Source organism: Oncorhynchus tshawytscha, linkage group LG07 (assembly GCF_018296145.1).
Source record: "Oncorhynchus tshawytscha isolate Ot180627B linkage group LG07, Otsh_v2.0, whole genome shotgun sequence".
Taxonomy (NCBI): domain Eukaryota; kingdom Metazoa; phylum Chordata; class Actinopteri; order Salmoniformes; family Salmonidae; genus Oncorhynchus; species Oncorhynchus tshawytscha.
Window position 1 is genome coordinate 4,730,154 of NC_056435.1, and position 12,662 is coordinate 4,742,815.

At 43.4% G+C, this 12,662-nt stretch overlaps 2 protein-coding genes across 5 annotated transcripts in view; one reads left to right on the top strand and one right to left on the bottom strand.

The window, feature by feature from the left end:
• LOC112253695 (ATP-binding cassette sub-family C member 4) overlaps positions 1 to 1,285 on the top strand; it is a 44,192-nt gene extending 42,907 nt beyond the window's left edge. For both annotated transcript variants that reach the window (XM_042323949.1, XM_042323950.1), the window contains exons 28-29: positions 148 to 282; positions 371 to 1,285. In XM_042323949.1, the coding sequence (XP_042179883.1) occupies positions 148 to 282; positions 371 to 448 (213 nt within the window). In that variant the 3' untranslated portion in view covers positions 449 to 1,285. The remainder of the gene's footprint in view (positions 1 to 147; positions 283 to 370) is intronic.
• Positions 1,286 to 6,088: 4,803 nt separating this feature from the next.
• LOC112253697 (ATP-binding cassette sub-family C member 4) overlaps positions 6,089 to 12,662 on the bottom strand; it is a 37,475-nt gene continuing 30,901 nt past the window's right edge. For all 3 annotated transcript variants that reach the window (XM_024425646.2, XM_024425645.2, XM_024425647.2), the window contains 6 exons: positions 9,088 to 9,435; positions 8,864 to 8,953; positions 8,566 to 8,738; positions 7,923 to 8,028; positions 7,036 to 7,170; positions 6,089 to 6,849 (listed from right to left, as the gene is read on the bottom strand). In XM_024425646.2, the coding sequence (XP_024281414.2) occupies positions 6,763 to 6,849; positions 7,036 to 7,170; positions 7,923 to 8,028; positions 8,566 to 8,738; positions 8,864 to 8,953; positions 9,088 to 9,435 (939 nt within the window). In that variant the 3' untranslated portion in view covers positions 6,089 to 6,762. The remainder of the gene's footprint in view (positions 6,850 to 7,035; positions 7,171 to 7,922; positions 8,029 to 8,565; positions 8,739 to 8,863; positions 8,954 to 9,087; positions 9,436 to 12,662) is intronic.

Here is a 12,662-nt window from a genome sequence, read left to right on the forward strand (position 1 = left end):
TTATGAACAGTGCCCTTGCCCATAGAAAGACGGGGTGTTCCACAATGCTGGAAGGGGGGCCTGAGTGAAAGTTTGGGAACCCCATATAAATTTCACTACAGACCAGTTTAGCCAGGTTGAATTACTGACTTTTGACCCTGCCTTCAGGTGCTAGGCGCTGGTATGATCCAGGAGTTTGACAAGCCGTACGTCCTTCTTCAGAACCAGGAGAGTGCTCTCTACAGGATAGTCCAGCAGACGGGCAAGGCTGAGGCAGCTTCCCTACTGGAATCAGCCAAACAGGTGAGCACTGACACTGCATCCCAACCCAGCACACACATTCTCTCAACCTAACTTGATTTCTTTACCAATTCACAATATTTTCATTCAGGCGTATATGAACAACGGCAACAGCCATGATCCAAAAATGGCCAACGGAGTGGTGGTCTTCTTTGAGACTGCTGTGTGACGGTGCAGGGACTTGACGAACAGAAAGAGATCTGCCCAATTTTATATTTTTTCCAATCACATAAGATCTTTTCCAGAGCTGATTGGTCAAAAGAAAAAAAAACTGAAATGCCATTTTTATGGTAGTAGTTTGCATGCAAAATCAGGAAAGATTTATGGAACTGTATTTCCTTATTGACACTTTGCTGATGTGTGTTGCATCTTTAATACACAACAATGGAAGTAGCATTGCATTTTCATACTTTGTGCCTCAAATCGTTCACTATTTGAACTGCTGCTACTCCTATTGATTTATCTTACTGCACAGGGCACACTATCCTGACATGCTGCACTGTCTCTGCAATCACTTTACTGGGCAATGGAACTAATTGGCGTGTGTATTTCATATACTATAAATGCAACGGAAAATTACACTTCACCATTGTACGCACATGAAAAGACATGCTGTCATTATACTATAAGGGATTTTTGAGAATTTCTTGACCAAAGTGAGTCTCACATTGTTTACATGAGTGATGGTTGTAAGGGCAGATCTAGATCATTTAAAAGCAGGAATACCTACCTATCAATGTATTGAACTACAAACGTATCCCCTAATGAGGCCGTATGGAGAGACCTTCCATTTTTCAAAACCACATCGAGTCCATTGGTTTTTAAATGTTTTCGTAGTGGATGTAAGTTTTCCCAAATGCATTCTTATGTACCAATAGCAACAGTACCCATTTTTTACAAGTTTCAGATATTGATTTTCCTTACATAGAAGTTTGTACAATAATATTGTGAAATTTTATTTTAATAAAAACTTAAGTCTTGTCTCTTATGTCACATCTTCAACAAACATGTAGTTGCCTTTCTTTGTTTGTTAATATGATCAGCATTGACTAAAGGGACCAAAATGCTCCTCAATTTGACACCATCTTTTCCTAGGATGGTTTTGTAAGCCTCTTTCCACAATTTCACTTTACCTTCTTCAAAACACACAGTATTTCATTATCCACATTAACATATACAGGTATATCGAGAATTTAAATGCATACTTGTGACTATCTAAAGGAGAACCTTGTGTAATGTGGGTAGGATGCATTATACACTGCTCAAAAAAATAAAAGGAAACACTTAAACAACACAATGTAACTCCAAGTCAATCACACTTCTGTGAAATCAAACTGTCCACTTAGGAAGCAACACTGATTGACAATACATTTCACATGCTGTTGTGCAAATGGAATAGACAACAGGTGGAAATTATAGGCAATTAGCAAGACACCCCCATTAAAGGAGTGGTTCTGCAGGTGATAACCACAGACCACTTCTCAGTTCCTATGCTTCCTGGCTGATGTTTTGGTCACTTTTGAATGCTGGTGGTGCTTTCACTCTAGTGGTAGCATGAGACGGAGTCTACAACCCACACAAGTGGCTCAGGTAGTGCAGCTCATCCAGGGTGGGACATCAATGCGAGCTGTGGCAAGAAGGTTTGCTGTGTCTGTCAGCGTAGTGTCCAGAGCATGGAGGCGCTACCAGGAGACAGGCCAGTACATCAGGAGACGTGGAGGAGGCCGTAGGAGGGCAACAACCCAGCAGCAGGACCGCTACCTCCGCCTTTGTGCAAGGAGGAGCAGGAGGAACACTGCCAGAGCCCTGCAAAATGACCTCCAGCAGGCCACAAATGTGCATGTGTCTGCTCAAACGGTCAGAAACAGACTCCATGAGGGCCCGACGTCCACAGTTGGGGGTTGTGCTTACAGCCCAACACCGTGCAGGACGTTTGGCATTTGCCAGAGAACACCAAGATTGGCAAATTCGCCACTGGCGCCCTGTGCTCTTCACAGATTAAAGCAGGTTCACACTGAGCACATGTGACAAAAGCCGTGGAGAACGTTCTGCTGCCTGCAACATCTTCCAGCATGACCGGTTTGGCGATGGGTCAGTCATGGTGTGGGGTGGCATTTCTTTGGGGGGGCCGCACAGCCCTCCATGTGCTCGCCAGAGGTAGCCTGACTGCCATTAGGTACCGAGATGAGATCCTCAGACTCCTTGTGAGACCATATGCTGGTGCGGTTGGCCCTGGGTTCCTCCTAATGCAAGACAATGCTAGACCTCATGTGGCTGGAGTGTGTCAACAGTTCCTGCAAGAGGAAGGCATTGATGCTATGGACTGGCCCGCCCGTTCCCCAGACCTGAATCCAATTGAGCATATCTGGGACATCATGTCTCGCTCCATCCACCAACGCCACGTTGCACCACAGACTGTCCAGGAGTTGGCGGATGCTTTAGTCCATGTCTGGGAGATCCCTCAGGAGACCATCCGCCACCTCAGCAGGAGCATGCCCAGGCATTGTAGGGAGGTCATACAGGCACGTGGAGGCCACACACACTACAGAGCCTCATTTTGACTTGTTTTAAGGACATTACATCAATGTTGGATCAGCCTGTAGTGTGGTTTTCCACTTTAATTTTGAGTGTGACTCCAAATCCAGACCTCCATGGGTTGATAAATTTGATTTCCATTGATAATTTGTGTGATTTTGTTGTCAGCACATTCAACTATGTAAAGAAACATGTATTTATTAAGAATATTTCATTCAGATCTAGGATGTGTTATTTTAGTGTTCCCTTTATTTTTTGGGGCAGTGTATAAAGACCAAGTAGGCTGCGTTTTAGACAGGCAGCCTGATTCTGATATTTTTCTCCACTTAATTGGTCTTTTGAACAGATCTTTTTCAGACCTGAAAAAATATCCAAATTAGGCTGCCTTTGTAAACGCAGCTGTTTTCCTTATCCAATCTTGTTCTGAGGACATGTGAATGGTTGGTTGGATGAAAGCTCAAATGGGCAGAGCTTGCAAGAGGTGAGACAAATAAAGAACAGCCTTTTAGGGAGGCAGGTTGGAGGTGAATGGAGGGCGTTAAACATGGGTTGTGACAGGCTAGGTTGCCAGTTCGAATCTGGCATGTACCTTTCAACCTTACCCAACATTCCTCACATTTCTAATCTACGTGACTAAGTGACTGAACAGGTTTAAATGTGAAACCAGTGTGGTGGCCTCCCCCTGATGGCACCGTGAAATACAGTTGAAGTCGGACGTTTGCATACACTTAGGTTGGGGTCATTAAAACTTGTTTTTCAACCACTCAAGACATTTGTGAACAAACTATAGTTTTGGCAAGTCGGTTAGGACATCTACTTTGTGCAAGACAAGTAATTTTTCCAACAATTGCCAGAAGTTTACATCCACTAAGTTGACTGTGCCTTTAATAAACAGCATGGAAAGTTCCAGAAAATGTCATGGCTTTAGAAGCTTTGATAGGCTAATTGACATCATGAGTCAATTGGAGGTGTACCTGTGGATGTATTTCAAAGGCCTACCTTCAAACTCAGTGCCTCTTTGCTTGACATCATGGGAAAATTAAAAGAAAATCAGCCAAGACCTCAGATTTCTTTTTTTGCAGACCTCCACAAGTCTTGTTCATCCTTGGGATCAATTTCCAAATGCCTGAAGGTGCCACGTTCATCTGTACAAACACCATGGGACCATGCATCCGTCATACCGCTCAGGAAAGAGACGCGTTCTGTCTCCTAGAGATGAACGTACTTTGGTGCGAGAAGTGCAAATCAATCCCAGAACAAAAGCAAAAGGACCTTGTGAAGATGCTGGAGGAAACGGGTACAAAATGTATCTATATCCACATAACCTGAAAGGCTGCTCAGCAAGGAAGAAGCCACTGCTCCAAAACCGCCATAAAAAAGTCAGACTACAGTTTGCAACTGCACATGGGGACAAAGATCATAATTTTTGGAGAAATGTCCTCTGGTCTGATGAAACAAAAATAGAACTGTTTGGCCATAATGACCATCGTTATGTTTGGAGGAAAAGGGAGATGCTTGCAAGCCGAAGAACACCATCCCAACCATGAAGCACGGGGGTGGCAGCATCATGTTGTGGGGGTGCTTTGCTGCAGGAGGGACTGGTGCACTTCACAAAATAGATGGCCTCATGAGGCAGGAAAATTATGTTGATTGAAGCAACATCTCAAGACAGTCATGAAGTTAAAGCTTGGAATGGGTCTTCCAAATGGACAATGACCCCAAGCATACTTCAAAGTTGTGGCAAAATGGCTTATAAATCTGTGGGTAGATCTGCCCCGACCTCAATCCTATAAATCTGTGGGCAGATCTGAAAAAGCATGTGCGAGCAAGGAGGCCTACAAACCTGACTCAGTTACACCAGCTGTCAGGAGGAATGGGCCAAAATTCACCCAACTTATTGTGGGATGCTTGTGGCAGGCTACCTGAAATGTTTGACCCAAGTTACACAATTTTAAGACAAGATTACTAATTGAGTGTATTTGGTATGTAAACTTCTGACCCAATTGGGAATGTGATGAAAAAAATAAATAAAAGCTGAAGTAAATAATTATATTATTCTGACATTTCACATTCTTAAAATAAAGTGGTGATCCTAACTGAATTTTTACTAGGATTAAATGTCAGGAATTGTGAAAACTGAGTTTAAATGTATTTGGCTAAGGTGTATGTAAACTTCCAACTGTAGGTACATGGATAGGGATCAGAAGATCACAGGTTCTAATCTTGTTGCTGCCAGAGGTTTCAAATTGCAGTGTGGTTTGTTTTCTAACCTTACCCCAACCCCTATTCCTGAATTTACAATCACCTTTGTTTCTGCCCTCAACAGAACATCTAATAAGGAAAGTCACAGGATTTATAAATGTGGTTTTCACCACGTCAACGAGATGATTTTACAAATTGTATAAATGTTGATTAGGGGCTTTATTCAGTCTGTATGGCGGAAGTCCCACGCTATAGCGCAAATGAGATTGAAAGGCAATGTTCGCCTAGACTGTATAAGGTAAACGCCACAGCAGCTTAATCAGAAATAACCTTTGCATTTCAATCATGCTATAATGGGGGGGATCTTCTGCACTACAGATTGAAATGTGAGTGATATTCATTGAAGTAAACTCATCCTACAAGACCTGAGGATCAATGCTGAATATAAACAGGCACAGTCAATTCTATTGATTACAAGCGAGAAAAGCTCCTGTATACGCCATTTCAAGTCCCAGTGCAGTCAAACGTGACTTTCCTAGGTTAGGTTGCCAGTTCGAATACGGCGTGCGACTTGTTTTTCAATATTCCTCACTAATCACAGTTCTAATCTACGTGACTAATGAGTCTACGTGACTCATGTGATTTTCCTGTTTTATAAAACGTTTCCAGACTGAGGTTGGAGTAATACTGAAATTATGAAGCCCTTGTAACGTAAGAGCTGTTTGAAAACACAGGCTGAAATTTCAGGCAATTTTGGGAGAGTTTTGGCCTTCCATGGTGACGTCACCATGCGGTAAATTAGTTAGACCACTAAGAGCATTCCAAACCTCTGCCAATAAGCAAATTGTCAGTTCCCCCCTTCACTCAGGCCACTCCTAGACAGTATCAGCACAATTTTTGCCTGAGAAATTGCCCTTTGACTAAATATTTAGTGGGATTCATAATCAAACTACCCGAGTATTGAGTTTCAGAAGACATCCGCAAGCCCTATTTAATGCAGTGACTACAGTAAATACTGCATTTGGAGCTGCTGATGCAAATAAGTTGTAAAAGAATAGACAAATCACTGGTGTACATAAAGTGTTACATTTTACATGAGATTGATTTGGTATAGCTAAATAACTTCTGTTTTTACATGGAATACACATTACATTTTTAATAAATATGAATTATACAAAGATGATTAATCTAAAACTGCTGCAATAAAATGAAGGCACTAAACTACATTCCATAGTTTATATAACCAGACAATAGGCCACGTAAATGAATCTAAGGAAAGAGTTCTCACATTTTGGCCATTGTAAATTGTGGACACAAGTCTGGCAAAAATATTTACCAGTCAAGTCACGATTATACAATCAATTGTCATGGGTCTCGATGGTTATTCCTTTAAAATCGATTGGTTACTGCATGTTTGTTTGATAAATAAAAAAAGCGAAATAAATAAGGGACGGTTAACATTGTGTTTCCCCACCACGTACCCCATCCCAACTTTCTTAGCTTGGGGAGAAATCCCTACAACTGCATAAGTGGATTTGACTCAACTACGCCTATGACACACTGGACCAAACCGTTCCACCTCTTTGCAGCTTCCTGTCCAAATGGAGTTTCCGACATGGAGTTTTTGCAGGGTGATAAGGCACTGTTGATCTCTAGACTGGAGAATGCCATGGGACTGCAGTGCCAGCCAACTCTGAGGAGCAGTACTCCAGGCTTTAAACAATAGCCAAAGCCTCCTCCAGGCTGTTACAGGGCCGTCTCAAAGATGACCAAGTTGCCGTCCACTCCGACCCCTCCGTTGCTCGTACTGGGACGACTCCGGCTGTTGTATGCCTGAATCAAGACGAGACAACCAGTGTTAGTGTACGCCAACCCGAAAAGCCAGAGGTATGCACAAGAACACTACTCCCACACATCTGTGTGGTAGCATGTCACTTTGAGCAGTAAGCTATTTCACTGCCAGAGAACGGAGTGGGAGAGTGAAGTGGACATGCTCTGTTGAGTCAGTGTGCTACTTACCTGTTTAGCTGACTGCAGGAGGGCAACAGCCTCCTGCCTGCCTGTCTGCTGGACCATCTTAAAGAAGATACCGTCGTGGTTCTGAAGTAGGGTGTAGGGCTCGTCGTATTCGTGGATCTGACCCGCGTCTAAAACCTGGGAACAGAATGAAGTTATAGTAAGTAATCTATGGTCTATCATTAGGGATACAAAAAGGACCCGACAAGCCCTTGGACACATGTTTGGGGTCACTTAGAAATGTTCTTGAAAGAAAAGCACATTTTTTTGGTCCATCAAATTAATCAGAAATACAGTGTAGACATTGTTACGGTTGTAAATGACTATAAGAACATCCAATAGTCAAAGGTATATGAAATGCAAATGGTATAGAAAGAAATAGTTCTATAATTCCTATATTAACTACAACCTAAAAACCTCTTACCTTGGAATATTGAAGTCTCATGTTAAAAGGAACCACCAACTGTCACATGTTCTCAGCAAGGAACTTAAACGGTAGCTGTTTTACATGGCACATATTACTTCTCCAACACTTTGTTTTTGCATGATTGATTTATTGATGTTTTATATTAAGTTAAAATAAGTGTTCATTCAGTATTGTTGTAATTGTCATTATTACCAAAAAAATAAATAAATGTTTAAAAAATATATATATTTAAAAAAACAAATCGGCATTGCCTTTTTTGGTCCTCCAATAATCAGTATCGGCGTTGAAAAATCATAATCGGCCGACCTCTATTTACAACATTAACAATGATGTTATTTTAAAAACAAGGACATTTTTAAGTGACCCCAAACTTTTGAATAGTGTATATATAAAAAATTAAATAATACTCTAGAGTAGACAGATACACAATGATCCCCCAACTGGGTAACTGGAGAGCTCTCACCAGAATGCGGTCGCTGTCTATGATGGTGTTGAGGCGGTGGGCGATGGTGAGAACGGTGCACTCCCTGAACTTGTCTCGTATCGTCTTCTGGATCAGCTCGTCTGTTCTACAGAGCCAGGACACAGACAGGGAGGACACACTCAGCTGGGAGGAAGAAACACACACACTTTCCTCTACTACTAGATGCCTCCCAGTCTTATGTTGCATTCATAACCAAGTGGGAAGGTGGTAATTACCAGTTGGATGCTTTCAACTAATTGAGAGAAGACGAGTGGCTAATTGACAAGAGGCTGCATCAAACTAAAATTACAGCTATCATGCCTGTGAACAAGTGTTCGAAAACCATAAGTACATTTATTTTTTTAAAGTATGGTTTTACTGTCAAATGTTATCGAAAATTTTCTTAGTAGGGGAAGTCAGCATGTGAGAAAAGTCCAAACTCCAGGATGATAGATGAGTTTCCCCACTAGTAATTACTAGTTGGAGGGGCCTTCAAGTGGTTTTTCCCAGTCATAAGTGGTAAATACCACCTTCCCGCTTGGTTATGAATGCAGCATATCAGCTGCCTCTGCTGCTCAGCTCGAAAGGACAGACAGGAGGTCCTCCATGGCAACACGTGTGTATGAGAGAGGCAGCTCTGTACCTGGGGTCCACGTTGGCTGTGGCCTCGTCTATGATGAGGATGCGGTTCTTCCTCAGAACGGCCCGGGCCAGACAGACCAGCTGCCTCTGACCCACACTGAAGTTGGAGCCCGACTCGGCCAGAACCGTCTCCATCTTATTGGGCAGCTCCTCCACTACAGACTTCAGCTGGACCTGGAGAGGAAACAGTTACTGGAGTAAGAGCCTGATCAATGCCACCAAAAACACACATTAACCTGTATGTCAATACGTGAGAGTATGTCCTATTACTGTATCAATAGGAGTCTGAGGAGCAGTACCTCTTGGAGAGCGTTCCACAGGTCCTCGTCTGTGTGCTGGCTAAAAGGGTCCAGGTTCTTCCTCATGGTGCCGGTGAAAAGCACTGGGTCCTGAAGAACAGAGGGGCCACAAACAGAAAAATGTAATAAGCTCTAACAGAGCCATATCTGAACTAGGAGCCTTTACTACATTCAGAAGGATTAAGGGACAGAGCAGCCACAGAAGACCCACCAACAGTAGCTACCTGAGGTATGATGGACATCTTCTGGCGCAGGTCATGAAGGCCGATCTCGGAGGTCAGAACTCCGTCAATGTAGATCCTGCCCTCTGGCTCTGCCAGGCGGAAGAGCGCCGATACCAGGGAGCTTTTCCCCGCACCCGTCCTGCCCACGATGCCAACCTTCTCTTTGGGCCTGAACATGGCCTTCATGTCCTTCAGGACCACAGGTCCGTCTGAGCTGTATGAGAAGCTGACTCGGTCAAAGGTGATGAGGCCTTGGCTCGGCCACTCAGGAGGAGGACGCTTCTGGGTTTCCCAGGGTGCTTCACTCTCCAGCTCTGTGTACTCCACCACCCTCTCCACTGACGTCATCTGAGGACGGTGAATAAACCATGTCAGTCAAACAGCCCTGGCTTTTGTACTAGCATGGCGTCTAAGCAGCCCAGTACATCACTGGGGGCGAGCTCACTGCCATCCAGGAAGGAAGGCCCAGATTCCAGCAACCCAAGCCATAGACTGTCCTCTATGCTTCCGCACAGTAAGTGGTACCAGTGCATCAAGTCCGACACCAACAGGCTCCTGAACAGCTTCTATCCCCAAGCCATAAGACTGCTAAATAGCTAACAAAATGGCTACACAAACTATCAGAGTTGACCCGTGTATTTAATTTTGTCTCTATGCTCACTCACAGGACTCTTGCACACACAATCATATTAGCTGCTGCTCCTCTGTTTATCATACATTCTGATGCCTAGTTACCCCACCCCTATCACTCCAGTATCCCTGCCCATTGTAAATATGTACTGGAACTGACTGACCCCAAATATAGCTTACTCACTTCACATGCTGTTCTTATTTCTATTTCTCATGTGATTTTGTTCTGTTATTTTTTAGTACTGCATTGTTGGGTTTAGAGCTGGCAAGAAAAGGCATGTCACAGTGTACTTGTGCAGTACATTTAAACTTGAAACTAAAAGCACTATAGAGAGCTGCATTAAGAAGCTTCAGAAAACCCTCAGGCTGGATTCTTGAAAGATATATACACACACACACACACACACACACACACACACACACACACCTCTTTCCCCCTTTTCCCCCTCTCTCTACCCTACTGGTGTGACATTTGAAAGTCCCTTGGCTATCAAAGATTCTGGGAACATCAGAAGGTGGGGGGGAAATGAACCATATTTTGGTAATCCGACCAGTTGAACATATGGGTTGGTACTTAATGAATACGATGTCATCTGAGACATTCTCAATGATAGGATGACAAACTCTACAGTGGAAAGTATACACAGAGTTATCAGATTCACATGGTGAGGGTAGGCAACAACATCTCCACCCCGCTGATCCTCAACACTGGGGCCCCACAAGGGTGCGTTCTGAGCACTCTCCTGTAATACCTGTTCACCCACGACTGCGTGGCCACGCACGCCTCCAACTCAATCATCAAGTTTGCGGACGACACAACAGTGGTAGGCTTGATTACCAACAACGACGAGACGGCCTACAGGGAGGAGGTGAGGGCCCTCGGAGTGTGGCGTCAGGAAAATAACCTCACACTCAACGTCAACAAAACTAAGGAGATGATTGTGGACTTCAGGAAACAGCAGAGGGAACACCCCCCTATCCACATCGATGGAACAGTAGTGGAGAGGGTAGCAAGTTAAGTTCCTCGGCATACACATCACAGACAAACTGAATTGGTCCACCCACACAGACAGCATCGTGAAGAAGGCGCAGCAGCGCCTCTTCAACCTCAGGAGGCTGAAGAAATTTGGCTTGTCACCAAAAGCACACAAACTTCTACAGATGCACAATCGAGAGCATCCTGGCGGGCTGTATCACCGCCTGGTACGGCAACTGCTCCGCCCACAACCGTAAGGCTCTCCCGAGGGTAGTGAGGACTGCACAATGCATCACTGGGGGCAAACTACCTGCCCTCCAGGACACATACACCACCCGATGTTACAGGAAGGCCATAAAGATCATCAAGGACAACAACCACCCGAGCCACTGCCTGTTCACCCCGCTATCATCCAGAAGGCGAGGTCAGTACAGGTACATCAAAGCTGGGACCGAGAGACTGAAAAACAGCTTCTATCTCAAGGCCATCAGACTGTTAAACAGCCACCACTAACATTGAGTGGCTGCTGCCAACACACTGACTCAACTCCAGCCACTTTAATAATGGGAATTGATGGGAAATGTAAAATATATCACTAGCCACTTTAAACAATGCTACCTAATATAATGTTTACATACCCTACATCATTCATCTCATATGTATACGTATATACTGTACTCTTATCTACTGCATCTTTATGTAATACATGTATCACTAGCCACTTTAACTATGCCACTTTGTTTACATACTCATCTCATATGTATATACTGTACTCGATACCATCTACTGTATCTTGCCTATGCCGCTCTGTACCATCACTCATTCATATATCTTTATGTACATATTCTTTATCCCCTTACACTTGTGTGTATAAGACAGTAGTTTTGGAATTGTTAGTTAGATTACTTGTTGGTTATTACTGCATTGTCGGAACTAGAAGCACAAGCATTTCGCTACACTCGCATTAACATCTGCTAACCATGTGTATGTGACAAATAAAATTTGATTTGAATTGTGCAATTTAAATGTTTGAATATAAAATTATTGGTGAAAAGATCAAATGTAATTTTAGCTTCCAAATGAGAGATTTGGGTTTTCATAAGGTTAGGGCTCTGCTCAACAGTGGCCCGCCCCTGTGAAGAGACATGGGTTATAAAACCACACCCTTCTCTCTCCACTACATAAAGCCTTGATGAAAATGTAACCTGTTCTGAGGATGTGAGGACGACGGTCCATACGTTAAAAGAACTAACATGTCAGCTTTTCCGGGTACATTAGGATGACGATCCGATGTCAGAATGGTTCAGATAATAACTACAGAACGAAGCCAACCTCAGCGTGAGCTTTGGTTGCGAATGGTATGAACTTTGAACTCTTATTCACTACAGAAGTGATACCTCCTAGCCGTTGAGTTAGCAACAGCAGCTGCAAACGTGGGCTAGGAAAGAACAGACAGAGTATCCCGTCTACCACACAACGACATTACTACAACGTATCCAATTTACCAGCAGAGACATTCTTCAAAGGACAAAGGACTCTGTTGGGCAACACGACCTTCCATCAACCACCAACCTACCGAAGCGCAGCTCAGAGTAAATATTTACTGAATTTTCCTTTTCCAAATGGGCGGTAATTTAGAATGCATAAGATACTGTATTTACGATAGCATGGCTTCTCCCTTTGTTCCTCAAGTCTTCCCGCTCTTTCACTCAAACCCAATCCCCCTTTTCTTTGTGTAACCAGCTGTCATATCTGTTCCGTCCGCCAGGGACGTTTTCCTTTATGATATAATTTGTAATCAAGGTATGATTCATCCTGTGTATATGTAATTCTGTGTGATTAGTTAGGTATTTAGTAAATAAATAAATTAACCCAATTTTGTATTGCTGATTCAACTTGTTAGCCTGGGTTCGTGAAGAACCAAGAATTTACAACTTTCAGATGAGACTGTATTAAGGTGACGATTAAT